This window comes from Crotalus tigris, unplaced genomic scaffold, assembly GCF_016545835.1.
Source record: "Crotalus tigris isolate CLP2741 ecotype Arizona unplaced genomic scaffold, ASM1654583v1 scf7180000019364.2947544272:3078424, whole genome shotgun sequence".
Classification (NCBI taxonomy): Eukaryota; Metazoa; Chordata; class Lepidosauria; order Squamata; family Viperidae; genus Crotalus; species Crotalus tigris.
In genome coordinates this window covers 2,753,282-2,777,079 of record NW_024097500.1, presented here as the reverse complement: position 1 = coordinate 2,777,079, position 23,798 = coordinate 2,753,282, and the positions used below count along the sequence as shown (strand labels likewise).

The 23,798-nt window shown below is 50.3% G+C and overlaps 1 protein-coding gene and 1 long non-coding RNA gene across 4 annotated transcripts in view; one reads left to right on the top strand and one right to left on the bottom strand.

Annotated features, from left to right (window-relative positions):
* LOC120316351 overlaps positions 1 to 8,200 on the bottom strand; it is a 14,197-nt gene extending 5,997 nt beyond the window's left edge. Inside the window, exon 1 of the long non-coding RNA XR_005558941.1 lies at positions 7,695 to 8,200. This is a non-coding gene — a long non-coding RNA (uncharacterized LOC120316351). The remainder of the gene's footprint in view (positions 1 to 7,694) is intronic.
* On the top strand, positions 6,223 to 23,798 carry NR2F2 (nuclear receptor subfamily 2 group F member 2). Of its 3 annotated transcripts, none has more exons than XM_039361823.1 (3): positions 6,223 to 6,849; positions 18,020 to 18,547; positions 21,941 to 23,798. In XM_039361823.1, exons 1-3 carry the CDS (start codon positions 6,807 to 6,809, stop codon positions 22,213 to 22,215), a joined length of 846 nt encoding a protein of 281 aa, XP_039217757.1. In that variant the 5' UTR covers positions 6,223 to 6,806; the 3' UTR covers positions 22,216 to 23,798. The 3 variants fall into 3 exon arrangements, with proteins under 3 accessions (XP_039217757.1, XP_039217755.1, XP_039217756.1); XM_039361821.1 differs by lacking the exon at positions 6,223 to 6,849 and adding an exon at positions 13,843 to 15,781 and having other exon boundaries at positions 17,999 to 18,547; XM_039361822.1 differs by lacking the exon at positions 6,223 to 6,849 and adding an exon at positions 13,847 to 15,781.

The following is a 23,798-nucleotide window of genomic DNA, read 5'->3' as shown; positions in this document are numbered from 1 at the left end:
TTCTTTTTTTTTTTTTTCAGGAGCTTCTCGGGGGAGGGGAACCCCCAAACGTTCGGACAGGATCATTTTGTTTCACTTTACTGATTTCACTCTTCCTTTTGGGAAAGGGGCAAAAAAAACCCTAGTCGAGTGAGTTGGGAAAAGAAGAACTCATCCCGAATCGCACCAGTGAACACAAGGAGAAAGAGGGGGGGAGGTATCGGCAGAATTCCTTCCAGTAAGGTTTTCAACCGTTGACTCTCCTCCGTCCCCAACTCTCGCTGCTTTGCTCCCTGTATCGATGGAGCGTGGGACGGAAGACGGCGGGGGACCAACGCTTCTTCCCTCAAGATCTTCCACAACTTCGGATCAGCGGAGGCGGCTTGAGACAGTGGCTCCAAAGAGGCCTCCCTCTCGAGTTCGCGCAAATGGAGCAGAGGATGGCCCAGACGGCCCAGGAATCGCTCACCTCTGCGTTTCTCTCTCTCCCTCTCCCACGCACTTCCAGCACCCGTGTGAAGCCCGAGGGGCACGATTAATAACTACAAGGGCGGAAGCAGGAATTAAAGAGACGTTTGAACTACGCAAGGCAGTTTCCCACCTTGGATTCCGCGCAGTCTGCTGTGGTTCTCTCAACCTCCTCCGAATGGAGAAAGAAAAAGGCGCTGGTAATCTCAGAGGATTGGGGGGGGGGGGCGCGAATGCCTTCGCCCCTGTGGGGTTTTATTACTACTCTCTGCCAGGGGGAGAGAGAAGTGGGGCCCCTTCCCACGAAAATCTCAGCCCGATTAGTGGTGCCAGCCCATAAAACGACGCGAGTCCCTTAGTCAGAAATCCAGAACTTTCCCTCCCGCCTCGCCCCCGCCTTTCCTCTCGCCTTCCCACCCCAGGAGCTGCTAATCACTCCGTATCGATTTCGCGAACTCTTTTCATCCCGCAAAAAAAGAAAAGAAAAGAAACTCTGAAAACGTTCCGGCTTAGAATCGGTTTCTTTTTCTTTTCTTTTCTTTCTTTTAAGAAGCACAAATAAAACGGATGGCCCCCTTCCTTCTTCTGTTGGAAGAAAAGGATGGTGTTTAGGAATAACGCGCCTAGCAGCGTAAATATTTAGCGTTCTGGATAGCTCCAAGCGCCTCCTCTGGATCGATAGATCAGAGCCCAAGCGGAGGAAAGACGGGCGGCGGGGGGTGTGTGTGATTATATTGTTATCCAGAAGTGGTCAAGAGAAAAAAAAAAACCTCGTGTGTCGGCGGGGGTGGGGGGGGAAGGAAGGCAGTAGCTTACGATACAGCAGTCAAACTTCTCCATCAACTTTGCCTCTCCCTGGAACTCGGTGCGCGGGAAATGCGCGGCGCGAGAAAAACACGAGTGGAAAGGGGGGGAAAGCGCTTCCTAGGGCTGGAAGGTTACTATCACTTTCCTACTACTACTCAACCCCCCCCCTTATTTTTAAACTTCTCATTTGTATCTCCTCCATCCCTTCCGTGTCCCCATCCTCCCAAATACCGCCCCCCCTGGTTTAAACTTCCGAATTAAATTTGCGAGTTTGTTCTCCCGCGGAGGGTGAAGATGGATTAATTTGCTGGAATAATTCTCTCTCTCTCTCTCTCCCCCCCCCCGTGCGCGTGCTAATATAGCCCGTGTCCCAATCACAGACCGCCGTCCATTCCTCATTAATCAGGGGGTCGCCAATTTCGGCCCCTAACCTCAGGTTAAAATCCAGGTAAGTATCTTCCTGCAGAGGCCCGCCTAAGCAGCCGCCTAAGCGTTTTAGCAGTGCATTCACACACAGGCGGTTAGCTAGGGAAAGCTTCCAGAGAATTCAAAAGAGCCCTTCAACTTGGACTAAAGGGGTGGGGGGTGCCCAAATGACCCACCACCCTCTTTTGGATGTAGGATGGTTCGCCAGAAGAGGGGAAGAAAGGGAGAAAGGGGGCGCTTACAGGGAAATCCAAAGAGCACATCAACTTTAGACTGAAGGGGTGGGGGTGCCAAAATGACCCCCAATGGTGTTTCTCGGAGGTAGGGAAGAAAAGGAAAGAGGGAGAAAGAGGGAGAAAGGGGTCAGCATGGAGGAGGACTCTCCTCTTAGTTTCCTGCCAACTCTTTCCCACCGGGTTTTAAAAGCCTGCAGCAGCCAGATACAACACACACGTTAGGAAAGATATGTACAAAAGGAAAGATATGTACAAGTATGGTGATGCAGGCTTTTTGTGGGACCCAGTGGGCTAGGATTCCTCTCTTGGACAAACCTATCTTGACACCTGCTTCTCCGTCCATCACCCATTCCCAAGCTTCCAATTAGCTGGAGGCACAAATAATCGGGGCAGACAGATAAGAATGGACCAAGTGGGGGTGATGGTGAGGCCATTTCATTCACCCAACTGGCAGCCGACCCGTGTTGGGTCAGGAAAGTGCGCAGGGGAGCCGAACCAATGATCGGCGTGGCCAGCCTCGCTTCCCCTTTCCGAAAATAAAGGGTTTCTCCCATCTTGGGGGCTTTTCTCGAGATCAAACAGGTCGTGTGAATGGAGTCAGATTCGAACGTTGTGTGTTCATCTGTCCCCCTCTGGCAACGAAGCGAGGGGATCCAGGCTAAGTGGAGGCAATTTCCAGGTCTGCTAGAATCTAGGTGGAGGGATTGTTTAAAAAAAAAAAAAAAAGTTTTAAGATTTGCTGGCAGAAAATTTCCTGCGAGCAGATCCGTAGAATTCAGGAAGGCTTCCTCCCTTCTCTTCAGCCAGCTCGGTGCTGAAAGCACCTGGATCTTGCCCACCCAGCAGATGTTTCCACACCCTGGTGTTTCTTCCCCCCCCCTTCCTGATGTCCCCCCTCCCCACACCAGATTGCCCCCCCTCCCTCAGCAGATTGGCAGACAGCAAGCAACTAATCTGCCCTGCAGCTGGATTGCACCGTGGTTCCCTGCCAGCCCCCCCCCCCATTCGGAGACCGGGTGTTGCAGGGCGAGGAAAAGTTGGGAAAGGGCAAACATCTGGAGGGCGCCCGGTTGGGGAGCTGTTGCCAGGCGCAGTTCGCTCTGCCTCCGGTGTAGGGACGAACGCGCGTTCTCCCAGCTGACAGATGTGCGTCTGGAAGAACAGAAGGACGCGAGCGTCTAAAACAAACATAAATAAACCTAGCGGTGGCTACAATTCCTGGATCCGTCCCATCATTCTCACGGAAGAATAACTCTCGGGTGCAATTAGAGTCGCCGTCTTCCCCCCCCCCTCCCTTCCCTCTCAGAACGAGGTCATTTCGAGGGGTAACTCTCAGGACCCCCCCCCCAAGAGGGAGGGAGATCCAGAAAGACCCTCACAAATGAATCGCCCAGAAAGGGGTGTGTGTGTGGACCAACCGCAGCAGCACTCCTCAAATTTGCAGCTCGGGGGGGGGGCTCTTTCCCGCTGCGACACAGACATTCCGGCTTTCTCCGGACTGGCCAGGAGAAAAGCCCGGAGAGCGTCCGGCCTCGCGCGCCCGCTGGCCTTCGGGTGCTCTTTTTTAAAAAAAAAATATTCAGGCGTCTTTTCTAGAAAGACTTTGCCTCGGCTTGGGTCCAGGTGAAGCCCGCCTGGGGGGGTCGGAGGGGAAGGAAGGGGCAATCCGACACCTCTCCTCCCCCGCCGCTTTGTTTGGGGGGGGGCGGGAAGAACCCCCTTTTCCATCTCCCTCCCATCCTTCTCCTTGGCCCAAGCGCATTCTCTCTTTGAAGCCCGGTCTCCCGAATCGTCCCGCTCGGACCGTAGCAAACAATTTAATTAGAGGCCTTTTTTTTTCCTGGCCGGAGAAGAAAGAAGGGTGGGGAAAGCCTTGGTGTTGGGGCAGAGAGAGCACCTCTCCGCCCATTGAAAGGCGCTGATCCGAAAAGACAGAAGGGGGGGGGGGAGAGAAAAAGCGACTTGCTGGGGACCTTCTCCCCCATCCCTTTCACGCCATTCACACCCCCCCTCTTTCTCTCTCTCTCTCTCACACACACACACACACACTTTCTTTGAGACAAAACCCGCTCCTTGGAGAAACTAAGGAACTAAGGAAAGAACACACAGATACACACACACACACAGAGAGAGAGAGAGAGGGTCGCCCTTCATATTCCTCCCAAATTCCTTGAGTTCAAAGGGTCCGTTTGGAGAGGAGGGGGCATCAAAATCCAACCCACCCTTTGTTCGGCTTGGTATGTCAGGGAAATTATCTCCAAGGCCCCGCCAGCCAGCCAGCCAGGCAACCAACCAGCCAGCCAGCAGAAGTAGTGGGCAGGCAAGGGCCTGCTAGCCTCCTTCCTCCTCGCGTTTAGGGTTAACTCTCACCTCTGACCCCTTTAATCCCAAGGCCTAGGCCAACCTCCCAACTGCAGGCCAGCTTTGGAAAAGAGAAGAAGGGAGGGGAGAGAAAGAGATAAGACACACACACACACACACACACACACACACACACACACACAAGACAAAATATCCAAGCTTGAAATTGAAACCATTCCTAACTGGGATCTTTTCTCCCGTTGACCCCCCCACACCCCCCCCCCGCCCAATAATACCTCCCTGGTTCTTTTTCCGCCTTTGGCTCTCTTTGTGCCAACAGAGAAATGTGTGTGGATTACTATCGCTATGATTTAAAAGTATTAATCTTTCTAAAAAAAAAAAATGCAAACTGAATTCTGCACTGGTTGTTTTCCTTCCTGCCCCAATTACACACTGAAGCAAACACAAATAAATCCTTCCCCCCCCCCCAAGGAAAATTCTGGAAGGGAAAAAAAAAGAAAGAGGAAGAAAGAGGCCTGGGGGGGGAGGGGAGGAGAGAGACAGGGTTGTGTGGGATATTTGGTGAGTTTGGGGGGAGGGGGCAGAAAAGGGGCTCTAGGTTGAAGCCTTTGCAATCACCACAGGCCACGAAACTATCAGGAGGCATAAATGTTATCTTGTACAACAGTTCCAAGACTGAGGGTTTTTTTTTTTTTACAGGCCTATAACAGCGGACATTTGATGACCCACAAAAGAAAGACCCCCGCCCCTTTTCCCCTCCTTCAGATACACCCAAGTTATCCCACCATCCAAAAGCCACCCTTTTAGATGAACATAATTAAGTGTGATGTGATGTTTGTGCGTGTGCAATTATTGGGGCAAATCCATTTGGAAATTTCATTTGCCTTGTAAAAGCTCAATTAACGCTGGAGAAGACTGAGGGATTTCGCACTCTCCTTTTCCAGATCTGGGGTGGGAATACCGGAAAACCTGAATCTAACAAAAATAAAGGTGTGAACCTTTCGCCATTGGGACAATTTGCTTTCCCCGACTACTGTGACTGATTACCCCATCTCTCTCTCTCTCTCTCTCTCTCTCTCTGCCTCTCTCTCTCTCCCACACACACACACAGCCCCATCAGTTACTGCCCTAAAATTATCTTTTCAAAGAATCCTTTCCTTCAAAAAGAGGAAACCACTGACTAGAGAAAAGCGACTCTGTACCAATTGGAAATCTTAGCGTGAACTAACAGCGTCTGGCCCACCACTTCCCTTTGCTTCCCACCCACTGGCCGTTCCAGCAGGACCAGCGAGGTTTCCCACCGACCATTCTCCCCCTTTCCCTTCTCTACTTGGGGCACCAACCTCTGCTTACACAGGGAAAAGAAAGCCGCTGTATCTTGACTCGCTTTCAACCAGAGGAACCAAGGGAGGCAAATGTTGGGGGGGGGGGGTTCCCCGTGGACGACCTGGAAGGGAGGGGGGCTCCCGCAGCGGGGAGCCAGCGGCCGTTCTCGCGAGGCACCGCCGAACCCAAAACCTGGGTGCCTGCATTCCTACGACAAGTTAAGCTTGGTCGGTTCTTGCCTTCGCTTAAGCTTTTCGCGGGGGGGGGACAGGGGGCGCTCCCTTAGCCTTTGAAGTCCATTCGAACCGGAGAGCGGGTTACTTCACTAACCCGGAGGAGGAGGGGGGGGAGAGCGTGTTGTGTGAATGCAGCCAAAGGAGGGGGCACTAGGGGAGGAAAGGAAGCCAAAAAAAAAAAAAAAGACCTAGAATTTGAAGCTTCGGACTCCCCCCTCCCCCCCAGGCAGCTGCAATTTTAGGCTTTAAATGCAGTTTGTTATTGCTGGGTTGGTGTTTTTTTTTTAATCTACTCTCGTTTTCATCCAAACGCATAAGCCCTCTTTTTACCTTGAGATCTGTTTTTCATCTTTCTACAATACACATTTAATTTGGAAGCTTCTTTCCCCCCCCTTCCTCTTTCTCCTCTTCCATTGGGGGAGGGGTGTCTGCCTGTATGTGTGTCTGTGTGTCAGGGTGTGTGTGTGTGTGTGTGTGTGTTCTCAAAGTCTCGTCTTTCCAGCCCCAAACAAGGTGTAATCAGACGTTCTTCCTTCTAAGGAGTGAGAACAGCGACAGATCTTTTAACATTTGGGTGGGGGCTCTTTCCTTTCTCCCCCCCCTATTTTTTTAAAGGCTTACATTCTTCCACTACCGTGGAGAAACTCATCCCCCGACTGTGTGTGTATATTTATATAATTCCACCACCACCCCCTTTAAAAAAAATCTTAACGAGAAGAATACACAGGGGGGGGAACACGTTTCTTCCTAGACTAGGAAATATCTCACCCTTTCGTCTTTCTTCCCTTGTAATTTTTTCCCCCTTCTCTTCCTCTCTCTCTCTCTTCCCCCCCCCAACCTCCCCTTGCTTTTTTTTTTTTAAAAAAAAAAACAGTTTGCACAACCGCTTAGATAAACACCAAGAAGATACGTCTTCACAGCCTAAGGGAGGGAGGGGCAAAACAATAATCATAATAATAACAATTAAAAGCAATTTTTGCCAACCGCTGCCCAACTAAAGAAGAAGATGCAAGCGATTTGGGATCTTGAACAAAGCAAATATACTTTGGGTATGTTTAATTCTCGTTTTAAATCTCTTTTTCTTTCTATCTCTCCCTCCCCATTCCCCTTCCTTGCGACGCGGTTTTTTTGGGGGGGTGGGGTGGGGGAGTATGTCTCTCTTTCTCTACCTTTTTCTATATTATTATGGTTTATTATTATTCTGGGATGGGGGACGTGCGATTGTGTTGAGCTTTTTGTGTTGCACTCTGAAGCTTACTGCCTGCTAAGTCGGTATTATCCCACTCTGGGATTTGCCTTCCAAAGTCAACGCCCCCCCCCCCCGGAGCAGAGCAGAACAGAGTTGGGGACCTCTTTGCAAAAGGTGACGCGTGCTGGGGCGAGTTGGACGGACTTCTGCTCCCGACGTTACCCCGAGAAAGGAGTTGGTGCGCGGGCGTACTGTCGCGGGAAGGCTTCTCACTTAACGGGGACGGGCGGCGGGGATCAGCCCCTTCGCTTCTTGCAGACACTTACCGGCAGCCCACCTCCCCAACCCCACCGCCAACCGCGCGAGAAGGTTCGGGGAGCCGTTCCAAGGAACCGCCGGAGAGGTTGATGATAACGTGGGGTTTGAGCAAAGAGCTGACGAAGAGGAGCGCCTGGAGTTGGGGCGGGGGCGGGGGGCGGGTGGAGGGAACCCGAAGATAAGAATTTATCCCCCAGATTGTAACCACGTGCAGGTTAGCTGGGCTGGGTTGGGGGCTGTTGTTGTTGTTTTCCTTCCTTGCAGGAATAGCTGGATTGGATTTTGATTTCCCCCCTCCCTCAGCAAGTCAGTCGTTCCCCCCCACCCCAGCCGACCCCCTTGGGCGCTCACAGTTTCTGATAAAAATCAATAAATAGCGGTACTCACCGTCGCCAGGAGGAATCCGTGGTTGGGTCCACGATTCGGGCGCAAAGTTTTGTTTGGCCCCGTCCAACTCTTGAGTGTGTGTGTGTGTTTGGGCGCGCGCGCGCGTGTGTGTTGGGCGCGCGTATGCGCGCTGCGTGGAACTGGGGGGGGGGATTAAAAATCATCACGCCGCCGGTATGGTTTTTTAAAAAAATAAATAAATAGGCCTTCGGGGGGGGGAAAAAAGACCCCCTGCCCTGCAGCCAGAAACACACTCTCATCTTCGCCCCCTTGCCTGTAAAAGGAAAAGGGGGGGGGAATATCCCCGAACTCATCCCTTCTCACCCCTCGCCCCTCCCTTGAAAAGAAAGGCTTTTCCCGGAAGCTGAAGAAGCTCGGTCGAAGTCCGGAGGTCAGCTCAACCTGCCTGGATAAATTCGACGTCCGGGGAGATGGGGGGGGGAGGCGCAAAGAAACCAAGGAGATGTTTAAAAACTCTAGAAGTTTGGCCGAGGCTTCTCTGCCCGCCTCACCCTGCTGCCCCCGTCCTCCTAGTTAGCCTGCCTCTCTGTGCAAAGCCCCCCCCCCCGTCGCCGCCGCCCAACAAGTACCTTTTACTTTAAGAGCATTTCTTTGAAAGTTGACTTGTTTTTTTTAATGCCGGTGACAGACTTTCGCTAGGGGGCAGGCGCATACTGTACTTCTGGTGTCTCTCAGCCAGCTTCTCTGCCCCCCCCCCCGTTTCTAGCCTTTCTCTTTCCCTCTTCTCTCCCTCCCTCCCTCCTTCTCTCTCTCCCTCCTTCTCTCTCTCCTTCTCCGGCGCGCTCTTTCTCTACCGCAGTCCTTCTCGCTCTCCGCTAGCATATGTTCTAATTTCGCACTGTAAATTCTCCAAAAGGTCCCGCTTTTGACAGCCCCTGGGGCTTTTTCGAAGTGCCACTAGCCCGGTGGTTAAAAATGACGTGGACTTGAAAGATCAGAAGAACGCCGCCTGGGCCACTTGCACCCCTTCGAGGGTCTCCGGGTGGAGCTGGGAGGGAAAGGGAACGGCCGGAGGGGCAAGGGTGATCGGCTCGCCTTCCTCCAGCGGGAGCTGCCCAAAAGATCCGCCGAGAAAAGAGCGGACCGCTCCGATTTGCCACCCACATGCAGGCCGGCAGGGGAGTGAAAGAAGGAGAAAAGGCCCAAAACAAAGGGAAAGAGATTTCCCCATTCTCAACTTTTTCTTTCCTTTCTTTCTTTCTTTCTTTCTTTCTTTCTTTCTTTCTTTCTTTCCTTCTTTCTTTCTTTCTTTCTCTCTCTCTCTCTCTCTCTCTCTCTCTCTCTCTCTTTCTTTCTTTCTCTTTTTCTTTCTCTTTCTTTCTTTCTTTCTTTCTTTCTTTCTTTCTTTCTTTCTTTCTTTCTTTCTTTCTTTCTTTCTGCTTTGCTCCCCTCCTTTCTCCTGCCTCTCGCCCTCTCCCCATTTCATCGTGGTTTGGTTTGCTTTCAGATGCCCCATTTCTCCGGGACTGAACCCCAGTTTTCCAAAGGGGCAGATGCTGTACACTTGTTCTTTACTCCAACTGCTGGCGTCCTCAGAGTTAGCATTAGACCGCCTTTCAGCACATCCTCACGGTGAAATGGGAAAGCACGGGTCCCGGCTACGAATCCAGAGCTTTCTTCCTTGCAGTGGACAGCCCTCGAGAACGCGGCAGGAGCCGGCCCTCGTGGGTCCTAGCTAGCTGAGCAGCGAGTCGCCCCTGGCTTGCGCGCTCGGACGGCTCTCCTTTCCCACGCGACGCGCGGGCTACCTACGGCTAATCCTAACCCTCTAGCCAGGTACTCCCGCCCGCCGCTGCGACCCGGCCAACATCCACGTCCGCCCGCCCGCCCGTTTGCAACAGCGACGGCGCTTTGGAAGAGAAGGGAAAGGGATCTGCGCTCCGCCACTGGATCTGCTTGGCAGCTCCCTCTTCTCCGCGTCCCCTTTCCGCGGCGTTTGCGTTCCCGCGCGGGTCCAGAAAAACTCTGCCTGAGACAAAGCCGGCCCCGCCGTCTTTCTCTTCGCCGGTCTCTCTCGGGTCGCCTTTGTGCTGGGGGGGGGGGAGAGATCTGAGATCCTCTGGGTCTCTTGTTCATTTTCCCCCTGCTGGCTTCTCGGGGCTGATCTTGCCTGCAAGAAGTCGCGCAGGAGGAACCGAGGCCCCCCTTCCCTGCAGAGGCTGCGAGAGAGCGGGGGGATCGGTCTCCCTCCCCAGCTCGGTTCCACTGTAGACTTTCCATTGGCCGGCAACAGGTTCACCTGGCGACCGAAGTGAACCGGCTGGGTGAGTCGTCGGCCCTGGCTATTCCTTAACCCAGGCGCTCTGGGTTGGCCCCGGCCATGCCCCCCGCGTACAAGGTTACAACAGCTAGCCCCGCTTAGGGCCCAGCCGTTAATCTCTCTCTCTCTCTCTCTCTCTCTCTCTGACCTGCTTTAGCTTGTTGTGTGAACGCGACCTGTGTTACACAGGGAAGCCAGGCGTGTTTCTTAGCGCGGAGCGGTCGGGAAACAGGGCCAAGCGCTAGGTCGCGGCCACCCGAAGGGCACCGGAGAGAGGGAGACCTTCCAACCGGCCCCACCCTGAGGACAGAGGGGGCTCTTCACCCTCGCCTCGAAATTGATCCGACGAAGGGGCAGGAGCGACGGGCTTTTCAAACTGGGCCAGAAGTGGACCGCGGGCCATATTTCCATTTTCCTGCCCTTCCTCCTCACACCTGCGAGCTTTACCAACCACCTTTCTTTCTGCTACCCCCTCCGCCTCCCACCCACCCCAAAAAAGTGTATTGTGAATAGAGGTAGTGGCTGCATAGGGACCAATGCGGAATGTCGTTGCGGGACCCCCGCACTTTGAGATTTTTGTTGCTCTCTTCGAATTGTGCGTGGCTGAACTCCGCTTCTCTAAAATAACACTTACATGTATAGTATATTCAGTATACATAAACACACGGAGAGAGAAATACATTCACGCAAATTGCTATACGTATTTGTGTGTGTGTGTGTGTGTGTGTGTGTGTACATATCCATCACACCCACCCGCATCCATCTACGCCGCATTGTACAGATTATATATTTGTACGGGTGTCCGTCCTCTCTTTTCCCATCTAACGCTAACCCTATTGAGACTTTTTCATTTACTTATTCGTTTGCCTTCTCGGAAAAGGTGTTATTTCTTTGCCCGGGATTGATAAGCTTTATGCCTTCTTAGGTCTGGATTTCCAGGGATGTGAGGTTTGAACGTGTGAGGTTTGAACGGTTCCCTGCAGCTCAAGACTATAAAATAAAAACTAATTGGGTTGTTCTGGACACCCCTCACCACGTTGGGGTGTTTCCTTTTGTTTGTTCTGGATTGTTGTGGCGAACTAAATCAAGGAGACTTTGGTTAGGGGGAAGAAATTGAATCCTGTGAACAGGGGGCACCTCTGAACCCACCCACCCCTTCCGTGGTTTTTAATGTGTTCTCTTGGAGTAAAATCCTGCTTTGTCCTATTCCCCCCCCCCTTTCTGTTCTCCTTGCCTTGGCCCTGGAAAAGTACCTGGGTAAGAAGCCTCCACTCTTGGGAGACACAACGGCACCCTGAAGTGGGTGCATGCATTTTCTTTCTAAGGTTTTCTTATTTAGGTGTGAAACGTGGAGCAAAAGTCATAAAAGTGGGAGACAATCATCATCGTCCATGGCAGGGACCCCAAGGGAACAATGAAGTTTAAGGGTCACCCTTTTAAAGTTGACCATCACCTCCTCTCTCTGATTCTCTCTGGGTTAAGCTGATTGATGCCTGCCCCATGTAAGGGCCAGCCAGGTTGCGAGAGGCTAGGTCTGTACCTTTAGGGTAGGATCAGTCTGTCCCAGAATTAAGGGAAGCAGAGGTTTAACCTGGAGGTAGGATTTTGTAAATGTTCCGCTTGGAAATCCAGTTTTAACTGCTTGGCTCAGACGGTGAGATCAAGTCAGGCTTTTAAGTCTGTGCAAACCGCAAGATCAGCATGAGAATATTATTAGAGAGACTGTAAAGTGTTTGGACTGATAAAGAGGTCAGGCCGTGTTGTTATTATTATGGTGGGTTGCATTATTATTATCATTATCCTGGGAGATGCCAGGTGATTAAAAGTTCACTCCCTGTACCTGTAGAACTTTAAGCCGCAAAGGATCTTAACGGGTATTTCAGCACTGAAGTGATCTTAGTTGTGCAAAATTTTGATTCAAATCTTTTGCCCAGGTATCTTGAATTCCCTCTGTAGCCCAAATGGGATTATCCTTTCCCCCCCCCCACAAACACACACAATATTCCCCAAATTTCCCATCTCCCCCCCCCCATTCAGCCTCAAGAATAGTGGCCCATAAAGAACAGGGTAACTCTCCTGCAAATAGCTCAGCCTTTCAGAAGGCGACCTCACAACAGAGTCCAGAAAGTCCTGTTATCTTACAAAAGAGGGTTGCAAATTTGTGTGCACGCAGGCACCCCTGCACACAGACACAACACCTGCATGGAATTCCAGCTTCAACACCAAGTTCATTTTTTTTATACAAAACAAACCGGTCGCCATAAAGAAGGATAATGTGAATAGTAGTAATAATAATAATAATAATAATAATAATAATAATAATAATAATAATAATAATAATAATAATAATAATAATAATAATAATAATAACGATATCTGTAATACCATCAAACATCCACATCTGCCTATCGCAGGTCCTGGTTAAGGACTCGATAGGTAGACAAAAATGCCAAATCCAGTCTGAACATCTGGCTGACTGTGCGATGATCCATAATAATAATAATAATAATAATAATAATAATAATAATAATAATAATAATAATAATAATGCATCCTCCTGATCTTACTATCCTCTCTCTGAGTTCCAAAAATCCCTCTTTAAAGAATTAGGAAGAGGGGAAAAAGGAGTGAAGGGCTGGAAAATGGGGGGGGGAGGAAGCCAAAGTCAGACAAACAGACGGGGACGGCGGGGGATGGAAAAGCGACCGGGGGGTGGGGGGTGGGGAGGAGAAGGCGGAAAAGAGAGAGAAGTGAGTGATGGGTCGAACGGGACTCGCGCTAGGACCGCGCGGACTTCCGCCGGGCTCCCGCCATCCCAGCCCTGCACAAGGCTAAACTGCCCAATGAGGGGCGAGGGGAGGTCCGCGAGCTTTTGACCAGTCAAAGGCAGCCTCTCGCCTTATAAGGCGAGCGGTCGCCATGGCAACGTGTGCTAAGTTGCAGCCGCGGTGTCAAAGTTCACTATATAGAGAGCTGGGAGAGCGGAGCGCGGAGAAAAGCCTCCGCTGCTCGCCCCAGCCGGGCTCCGATAAATCGCATTCAGGCCTTTCACCCCCCCCCCACCCTCTCCCGCCTCTCCTCCTCTCCCGCATCCCTGGGATTCTCGCCTCCCCCCCCCTTCTTCTCTCTCTCTCTCTTTCTTTCTCTCTTTCTCTTCTTTTTGTTCTTCTTCCCCTTCCCCCCTCCCCTTTGATCATCATTACGAGTGTTATCGTTATTATTATTATTATTATTTTGGGTTTACACCGCCGTTATCACTAACTGCCCTTAGCTCTCAGGGTGCCTGTGCAATCGCCCCCCCCCCGTCTCTCTCTGTCTTTCTGCCCCCTCCCCGCTCCTCTTTTGCAATCGCTGCTCCTGAAACCTCTTGTCTTCCTGCTCTCTTTCTCTCCGCCTCCCCCCCCCCCTCCCACCACCACCCCACCACTTCCCCACCCCGCGATTCCTACTTTCACATGCATGCCAAACCCCGGTGCAGAGAGAGAGAGAGAGAGAGAGAGAGATTTGCCCTTGCTATTTATTATTAACCCCCCCTCTTCCCCCCCCCTCTGGGGCGCTCTCCCCCTCCCCCCGCCCTCAGCCCCGCGTCCAGTCCCCTCGCCTCTTGCTCCTGCCGCCTTTTTATCGCTCTCTCCGGCTGGGGGCTCCTAAGCCTGGAGAGAGTTCACGCCGGTTGCCCCCCTCGCCGGCTGGCTGGCTGGCTGGCTCGCTCTCCCTCCCTCCCCCGATCCTCCCTCCTCCTCCTCACTCCTCCTCCTCCTCCTCCTGCAGCCCCGCCGCCTCCCTCCCCCCTTCCCTCTCCTCCTCCTCCCCTTATCGCCCCATGTGTTGTGCGAGGAAGCAGATTTGCTAAAGAGACCCACTTGCGAAAGAAACGGGAGTAGCATAAGGCGCGGGCAAGCGGCGGCGGCGACGACAGCAGCGGCGGCCACGGCGGCAGCAGCAGCAGCAGGGAAAGGAGGAGGAGGAGGAGGAGAAGAGGAGGAGGAGGAAAGGGGAAGGAGAGCCGGAGTAGCCGCAGCCGCGGAGGAAAAAGAGGAGGAGGAAAGAAAAAGAGGCGAGGAAAAAGGAAAGAAAGAAGAACTGGGAGGAGGAGAAAGAAAAGAGAAGAAGAAGGGAAGCAGCCGACGGCCCAAGAGGAGCGAAGCCGAGCGCAGGAGAGAAGACGCCGGGAGAGACTTCCGATTTGGAGGGAGGGAGGAAGAGGGGGTGCGTGTGTGTGTGTGTGTGTGCCTGGGAGCGCGCGCGGGTGCGTGAGCGCGTGGAGGGTGCGTGTGTGAGTGGGAGTGCGCGCGCGTGTGGTTTTTGTTTGGCTCCTTCCATCTCCCCCCCCCCGTCTCCCTCTCGCTCCCCCCCCTCTCTCCTCCTCCTCCTCCTCCTCCTCCTTCTTCCCCGGTTGATGTTTCTACAGCTTCGCCAAACTCCGAGCGGGGCATCTGATCGAAACCCCGCCAGGAGCAGGAACCAGGCCGGGTCCGCGGGCCGGCGTGCCGAGCGTGGGATCTTCCGGGGCTCGCCTGCGCCTCCTGCGAGCAGCTCCGGGCTTTCTCCCGGCTTGCTTTCCATGGCTTTTCTGAATGGCTGACTGCGGGCTTGGCTGGATCTGGCCCCCAGACCCCCGCCTCTGTTCTTGCAACTCGGGTCGGCTTCAAGAGAGAGGGAGGGAGGGAGGGAGGGACCTTTGAAGGGGATCGCTCGCGCGCTCTCTCTCTTTCTCTCTCTCTCTCTCCAGCCGCCCCCCTTTTGTAATTTTTTTTTTACTTTTCTTCCTCTTTTGCTAACAGACAATCTCCCTCCTCGTCGCCTCTCTCTCTCTTTTTTTTCCCCTTTTCCTTTTTTCCCCCCTCTCGTCCGCTTTCCCCTTTTCCTTCCTCAACCCACTTTCCGGTGCCTGTCCGCCGCGTGCTTGCGTGTGTGTGTGTGTGTGTGTGTGTGCTTCCCGCATTTATTGACTCTTTTGCAATTGCACGGGGGAGCCGTACCACCTTTTCTACCACTCCCCCCTCCACCGAAAGCATTAAATTAAAACTGAACGAAAGGACCGGCAAAGCGGGGGGAGGGGGGAGAGCACCCAACGAGCGAGCGAAAGGGGGAAATTAACAGAAAACCACCTCCGCCGCCGATTACAACGCGCCCCTTTCTACTCCAGAGCAACTTCCAGCCAAGCAAATAAGAATAACTTGCCAGCGTGAACTGCGAGAGGAAAAAGGCCGGAGGGGGAACAAATAAACTGAAATAAAAGTGGACCCCCTTCCTCTTTAGACCGGCACAGCTCGCCCCGGCTCCAACGGCAGGCGCAACCGGCCGGAGACGCGGATCCGGCGGCCACAGCAAGCGACGGGGGGGCGCGCGATTTGGCCACGGTGTCCCTTAGATATGGCAATGGTAGTGGGCGCCTGGCGAGACCCGCAGGACGATGTGACCGGCCCGCAAGGAACGCAGCCTTCGCAAGCGCCCCCCGTGCCGGGACCCCCGACGGGCGCCCCCCACACCCCGCAGACACCGGGCCAAGGAGGGCCCCCCAGCACCCCGGTGCAGACCAACCCGGGCAGCCAGCAAACTCAAGGGGAGAAGCAGCAGCAGCAGCAGCACATCGAATGCGTGGTGTGCGGGGATAAGTCCAGCGGCAAACACTACGGGCAATTTACGTGTGAAGGCTGCAAGAGTTTCTTCAAGCGCAGCGTCCGGAGGAACCTTAGCTACACGTGCCGCGCGAACCGGAACTGCCCCATTGACCAGCATCACCGCAACCAGTGCCAATATTGTCGCCTCAAGAAATGCCTGAAGGTTGGCATGAGACGGGAAGGTATTGGAATTTCATTTGTTTTCCATTTCTCACCCGTCGGCGGGGAGGGAGAGTCGAGGCGCGGGGAGAACAGCCTCCTCCGGATAAGCAGGACCCACGAACCTGAAATCCAGCCTGCGGAGGACTGGCTCCTTGGTTTTTTTATTTTATTTTAATTTTTTTGGTAAAGTATGTTTTCTTTTGGCGGACCAAGTCCAGGTGCGGGCAGTACTTTTCTTTCATTTCTTTCCTTTCTCTTTCTTTTCTTTTTTTTAAAGCCCTGGTCTGGGTTTGATTGTTCCCCTGAGTTGTGGGAGGAAAGGAGGCGAGGGGAGAAAACCGCCTCGAGTCTCTAGATTATTTGGGGGGATGGAAGGACGAAAATGGCTTTGGTTAGACTCCCGGCCCTAAGTCAAAGCAACTTTTCTCTCTTCGCGCTCTCCTCCCGCTTCCCACCCTCCTCGAAATGGGTCGGGGGGGTCTCCCGGAGCTGGGACAGATCCCGAATGGATCCCCCCGGGAAGGAAAGCAGTAAAAAAAAAAAAAGGCTGAAAGGGTGCGGGGGGGGGAGGTCAGCCTCCCCAACACAGGAGAAGGGAAGCTCCAGGCAATCTCAGCTGCGTAAACTTCTTTCCCTTGTTCTCTCTCGCCGCCTCTCCCCCCCCCCCCGGCCTCCAGCCTCCTTCCTTTTCGCCCTTGCTCTGTAAATAACCCTATATAACCCATAAATAAATCCCCGATCGATCGATCCTTTCGCCGGAGCTTCCCGATCGGAATTCCGGCAGACTCCGGCCGGGTTTTTCTCGGCTCCCCGCGAGTCTCGGAGAGCCTCGCTCCTCTCCTTCCACGAGGTCCTTTCGGCCTTCGGGAAATGACAATAAAAAAAAAAAACGCTCCCCCGCTTAGAGAGAAGCTCATTTTTGTGTGTCTGCTTCGGAGGCGTTGAGAAGACACAGGCGCGGGGAAAGCGGGGTGGGTGGGTGGGGGGCCGCGAAGCCCTGGAAGGAAAGCAGACCTCGGAAGCGTCGGAAGCCTAAAGGGGGGGGGTCCAGCAGCAGAGATCCCTTTATTTTTTATTTTTATTCTCTTTTTTTTTTTTTGCGCAAGATGGAGCGAGCGCCGCGGCGGAGAAACTCGGCGAGCGAAAGGGCGAGAGAGCCGCGGCTTCTGCTTAATGGCGTAGCGCGCCTCTCCGCCCTCTCCAGCCGCCCCCGGTTGAATGTTTTGGGGGCTGAAAGCCGCTTTCTCACTTGAGGGGGGGGTCTCGGAGGCTTTGGGGGAAGCATTAGGGGGTCAGCTCGCAGGCAAGCGCCCCCCTGCTTAGCCTGCCTCGAATCGGCTTTCTTGGCGGTGAATCTTTGCTTCTTTCATTTTCTCTGTCTCTCTCTGTCTCTCTGTCACCACCACGTAAATTTATGAACAAAACCCAAGGCCCGCTTTCTGCAGAGGAGAAAATCCCCCAGCTTTCCAGCAGCCCCCCCCCCCGCTTCCTCTCGCCCCCGGCTGGGACAAGGGAGAAAATACAACAATGGGCTCTGGAGGATCTCTTATTTTCTTCCTAGCCCGCCGGCAGCGTTTAGTTTATTGTATTTATTTTGCTTTCTTTTTTTCCTCCGGCCTGTTTCGAGAAAAGAGGGAGTGGGAAGCCGCGCTGGAGATGGCTCGCGCTCTCCCTTTCTTTCTCTTTCTTTTTTTCTTTCTTTCCCTATCTGTCTATCCGCCTCTTGGCCTGGCTGATTTTTTTTCCCCTTTGTAGAGGTTTTTGTGTTATTATTATTATTTTAAAAAAAGAAGGGCAGGCAAAGGGCTGCTATGAAGGACAAGGCCGAGAAGGATTCAGAAGAAGCCAGGCGGTTTGGAAACCTGGGACAATTTCAGGCCAGGCTTCCGTTTCCAAACAGCTTCTGCTGGGGTCTTGAGGAGGGAGGGGCTCATCCTTTTAGCATTGCACCCCCCACGGCTGAACCCTCAAAATCCTTAGTCCCCTTTCCACGTCCAGATCTCCCCTCCCCCCCCAACTATCACACAAATATGCAAGGTCTCTACTTCCAGCCGGTGCAAAAGGGGTCAGTGTCTTGACCTTCCCAGGTCCCTTTGATTCCCTCCTCCCCCCCCCTTCTCCCTCCTGCTGCCCCCTCCCCAGAAAGCCAGCCAGCTGTAGTTCTGCTAGCACCACCATCCCCACCGTCCCCCATCCCCTCCAGCCTTCCCTAGCAATGCAGGTATTAATTGCTGTAGTTTCTTTTTTATTCACTGCAGCCGTCCAGAGGGGCAGAATGCCACCCACACAGCCGACCCACGGCCAGTTCGCCTTAACCAACGGGGACCCGCTGAACTGCCACTCGTACCTCTCCGGATATATTTCTCTCTTGCTGCGGGCAGAGCCTTACCCGACCTCTCGCTTCGGCAGCCAGTGCATGCAGCCCAACAACATTATGGGGATCGAGAACATTTGCGAGCTGGCCGCCCGGATGCTTTTCAGCGCGGTGGAATGGGCTCGGAACATTCCTTTCTTCCCCGACCTGCAGATCACCGACCAGGTAGCCCTCCTGAGGCTCACCTGGAGCGAATTGTTTGTCCTCAACGCCGCCCAGTGCTCCATGCCTCTCCACGTCGCCCCGCTCTTGGCAGCCGCCGGCCTCCACGCCTCGCCCATGTCCGCCGACCGCGTGGTCGCCTTTATGGACCACATACGCATTTTCCAGGAGCAGGTGGAGAAGCTCAAAGCCCTGCACGTGGACTCGGCGGAATACAGCTGCTTGAAGGCGATTGTCCTCTTCACCTCAGGTAGGGGGGGGCTCTGTTGGGTTGGGGTGGAGGGGGGTAGGCTGCCTCTGCCTTGGGGGGAGGCAGTGGGAGTCCGGCCTCAGAAACCAGCCTTCTCCTCACCACCATCACCACCATCTTTTTCTTTCCCTTCTGTCTCTCGGGTTTTCCTGGAAGAAGGGGGGTGAGCTCTCTGGGGCGTTTTGTTGTGGGCTTGGTTGGCTTTTGGGGCTGGGGAGAGAGAGACAGAGGGATTAGAGCTGTGGTTTGCCTGGGAGGCATATCCTGCCCTCTCTGTGTCAGCTGTGCAGGCCTAAGGTTAAAGTTGAGAAACTTAAAGAGAAATATTAAAAAGAAGCCAAGAAACTATAGGTTGCTAAGAGTAGGAGAGTGGATAAATTGTGTGGGGGGGGGGAATGAGAGGGGACGTTTTGTTTTAAGGGAGCCCTTCTGATTGCTGTGAATAGGAAGTGTGTGTCTGTGTCTGTCAGTGTGTGGACATTACTCTCTAGAGTTGTTCCACTGAGTTCAGGGGGATTCTTCTGGCTTTTGTGTCAGTGGACAGAACAGCCCAGCTTCGCATTTTGAGACCACTGAAAGACAGCAAACTGCTAAATGACAATGGTCAGCTTAATGAAAAACGAACAATAAAGAAACTTGCTTCAATAAAAAATAAATAAACGAAGATCGCCAAGCCAGGAGATAGCCCGCTGAGCTTCATAATAATAACAACCACCATCATCAACTAGAATAAGCAAACTTGATCTGATCCTAGACGTGGTTAGAGTAGATAATCTGCACTGTTAAAATGGTTGGCCTACTAGAAGTGCCTAAACAATGACAGGTTTTGCCCTTCCTTTAGAAAATATGTGAAATGTTAAAATGTAAGGCATGTCTCTACGGCAGGCATATTTAAAATGCTGTTTCCCAAAGCACAGCTTACTATTCATCCGAAACTTCCTAACTATATTTTTTCATCCATAACTGCAATAAAATATAAGGCCACTATCATTCAGAAATTGCAGAATCCACGGGTCCTCCCTCTCTCCATTTTAACCAGTGATAAAAACAGAAAATAAGACATTTGAACCATCAAACATGGAGGAAAAAAATCTAATTAGGGAGAGAATATATTTCTGTGTCAACTTTCTCCTATGTAAAATAGTGCTACAGTTATAAAGCAATAATGGAAGGCATGATGAAATCTAATAAGCCATGGTTCATCTGGTTGAGTAAGACGTCTGAGGTTAACTCTGGAGGTGAAAAATTTCAAATTGTGTCTGTCTTTTATACTACACGGAGTAATATAATAACAATTCATGAGATCAGGTCTCTAATGTTTACCTGATAGTCAAGAGAAAGTAGTCAGATCTTAAAATTTGTACTTCTTTCCTAAATAATAAATAATCCTGGAAAAATGTTCACTCTATATAAATGCAGACAAGGCTTGTGAAATGCTCATATATAGAAATAAGCATACTGTCAGGAAACTGGCCTAGCTAAGTGCAGTTTATATGAGAAAATAAAGTCTCACAATTCAGTTTTTGTTGTGTTAAGAGTGATCTGGGGGGAAACCAAGTGCCTTTCTGGACTTTGTCCAAAATTTAGGTCATGACCTGAACTTCCTTTTATATATTATTGCTTTCCATAATTGCATTTTTCCCCCTGTTCAAATCTTCCTTCCCCACCCAAATCATTTGAGCTTCAAATGTAGCTGGGTGTCAGAAACAATTCTAGAAATGAAACCTGTATGTTTGTGTGTGTGTGTGTGTGTGTGTGTGTGATAGTGTGTTTGTGAAGTTAGTGTCTCTTTGTACCTGAGTGTGGTTTAAAAGAGGAAGAATTTATTAGGGCTTTCCCTTCAAACTCTACCTTTCTCTTCTCCAAAAATTGACTTCAAAGAAATTTATCTTCTGCATTTATGATTATGATTGCAATTAGTGCTATTAATATTGTTCCCCTTTCCGGGAAACACTTCAAGGCACGGTTGCCCTTAAAGTGCAAAATTTATGACTGTTTGCAAAATGCGGATCTGTATGTAAATTGCCTTTCCAAGGTAGATAAAACTTGTTATCTGATTTTGTGGAGTTATAAAACCAGGAGGGGACGGAAACGGATGCGGGACTGACCAATTCAGATGCCCATATATACCGCAGGGCCTGGCATGTATTTGAAAGCCCGCAAAGAGGCATCTGATTTTTTTTTCCTCTTTCTTTTTTTCTTTCTCTCTGTCCTTTTTTCCCTGGGCCTTTTCTATAGATCCTGGGCAGGGATTCTAATGTCTTTCAAAATATGCATGCGTTGGTGCATTACCCAGCCAGCTAAGGTCACAACTTGAGTTAAGGCAGCTTTTGATTAAAAGGGCTTTTCTTGTATTTTAGCTTGTCAGATGGGGAACCGTATTTATTTTATTTTTATATATTATATGTGGCGGCTGTATTTGTGTGTGAGTGTGTGTGTGTTAAAGCCAGCAAGAGGGGAAGAGGGAGAAAACAGCTCTAATGAAGAGAGAGATCAGATTCTGCTTGGCTGCCCTTGAATAAGCTAAACTGACAAGATCAGTTTTAAAGGACCACTTAAATCACTTTCAAAGATGGAGGGGAAACTGCGGTATCACTTTTAGGTGGAATCACTTTTCTTTCTTTCTTTCTTTCTTTCTTTCTTTCTTTCTTTCTTTCTTTCTTTCTTTCTCTGTCTGTCTGTCTGTCTTCCTTTCTGCCTTTCTTTCTTGGCGCTGCAGGGCTCAATTCTCTGGAGCTGAACAGACCTAATTTCTGAATCTACCTTCTTTAAAACTCTCTCCTATTCTGTCGGTCAGGTCTTGCATCATTTATTTTTCCCAATATGGTTTTTTTGGGGGGGGGGGAGAGAACACCTTCCTTTTTCGCAACACCATGCAAAAAAATTAAAAATCTCTGCAGGTTTGGGGAGAGGGTGACAGACTCTCACCCACTCCCCCCCCCCCAAATTTCAGAATGGAGGGGGCAATTAAGACAGAAACCTAGGCATCCTGGGGGGGGGAGGGATTCAGCACATGCTTAGCATGCTGTCTTCCTCAATCAAGCACACACACACAGAGACAGACAGACAGACATCAAAGAAAACTCCTTGTGTTTGTGTGTGGAAGGGTGCAAGGGCTGGGAACCTCCACGGAGGTGCAGAGGACCTGGTTGCCGAGCTGAGCTGGAACTCCGGTCCAGAGAAAGTCTGAAGGCCTTGGCCTAAACCTCTTCTATCAGGGGGTGTCAGATGACCAATTTTGAACAGGAGCGTCCACTATTTTACTGCAGTGCTTGCATCGGTGGCAAGGATGGGTCTGTGTGTCCATGTGTAAAAAAAAAAAAAAAGCACGTCTTATTTAACACTGATGATTCCCTCTTCTTTCTCTTTGACACCCACTCCCCTTTCTTCTAGATGCGTGTGGTCTATCGGACGTAGCGCATGTTGAAAGTTTACAGGAGAAGTCCCAATGCGCCCTGGAGGAGTACGTGAGGAGTCAGTATCCTAACCAGCCCACCCGTTTTGGGAAACTGTTGTTACGCCTCCCTTCTCTTCGCACGGTCTCTTCCTCGGTCATAGAGCAATTGTTTTTCGTCCGTTTGGTAGGTAAAACCCCCATAGAGACCCTTATCAGAGATATGCTACTATCCGGAAGCAGTTTTAACTGGCCGTATATGGCCATCCAGTAAAGGAGAAAAAAAAAAGGGGGGGGGAAATAATATGTTGGCGAGAGGAGAAAAAAAAATAATAATTCCACAGATCAGAAAATTGGACAAAGCAAAACAAAACAAAACAACAAAAAAAATGGAAAATTTGGAACAGAGGAATGGAGAGTGACATTGGGTCTGGCGGTTGTGTAAACGTCCTTCAGTTAAGCGAGAATGTCACATCTTGGCTAAAAAAGAAGAGAGGAGAATAATTTGAATGGACTATGGATTTTTTTAAAAAAAAGAGAGACTTGTTCAATGGACTTTTTACACAATGCATTAAAATTCCCTTGTCTTTCACAAGTTACTATTTCTATCTTTCTCTCTGTCTTGAACAAAATTATTTTTCTTTCTTTCTTTCTTTCTTTCTTTCTTTCTTTCTTTCTTTCTTTCTTTCTTTTGAGGGGGTGTTAAAACTTCGAAATGCAATCTCTCAAAGTGCATTTTTAAACAAGCAAACCTGTAGAAAATTAACATAATGGGAAAAATTCTCTTTCTCCCCCCCCCCCCAGTCTCTCTCTGTCTCTCTCTCTCTCCAAATTATTGATTTGTCCAACATTGTCTGTGTACACCTATAGGATTTTGTTTTGGTTTTTTTTTTAAAAAAAAAAAAAAATTCTGGTTCCAAACCAGTTTATTCTGTGGTTCTATAATAATTTTGATATAATCTTGGTTTCATTTTTCTTTTCTTTTTAAAGAACTGTGTATCCTTTAAAAAGTATATGTTCTGAAAGAATTAAAACTGTCTTGGAAAGGTTTCTGAGAAGAACATAAAATTGGGAATAAAGACACCCCCACCCCAAAATAATTCTAGAAAGATGGAAGCGCACTTAAATCCGGTCAGCCAAAAATTTAGCTTCAAGCTACAGCAACTATAATTATAGCTTTTTTTAAAGTGAACCACGATCAACCTGCCTCTAGCCTGTCTGCTGGGAGATGTATGTGTATATATATGTGTGTGCATGTGTGTTATGTATATACAATGCACACATATATACACACACAAAAACACATAAATGCATATATGGCAAAATATGGATTTTAGAAGGGAATTGTGTATTTTTTTGGAGGGAGATTGTGTGTGTCCAAGACACAAGATGATTTTGGTAAAAACATGCATACATATATGTACACAGAAAATCACAGAGAGACTCATCACAAAGTTACCTTTTTTGTAATTTGAATGAAATTGGGTTCCGCCTAGTTGTCCTAAATTGTTTCTGAGTTCCTCTATCTGTTTGTATATTTGCAAGCTCTTTGTATTATACTTGTTGATATTTTCCCTTTTTTTAAAGAAAAAGAAAAAAACCCATTGAATTCAGCATGACAAAAAAAAATAACACTACTGTTGGCACTTATAGATAATGTGGTTGATTCAGTACCTTAGAGTTTACAGTTTTTTGTGTTTTAAAGAAAAAAAACTGAAGGTTTTTTTTTAAGTGCAACATTTCTGTATACTGTAAAAGTTATAATAACTGAAAACTGTTTGGTCCAGTCTTTGTGTGTTATATTCCAAGGAAAAAAATTGAAAGTATTCAGAAATTAAAATATTATTTGATATCTGA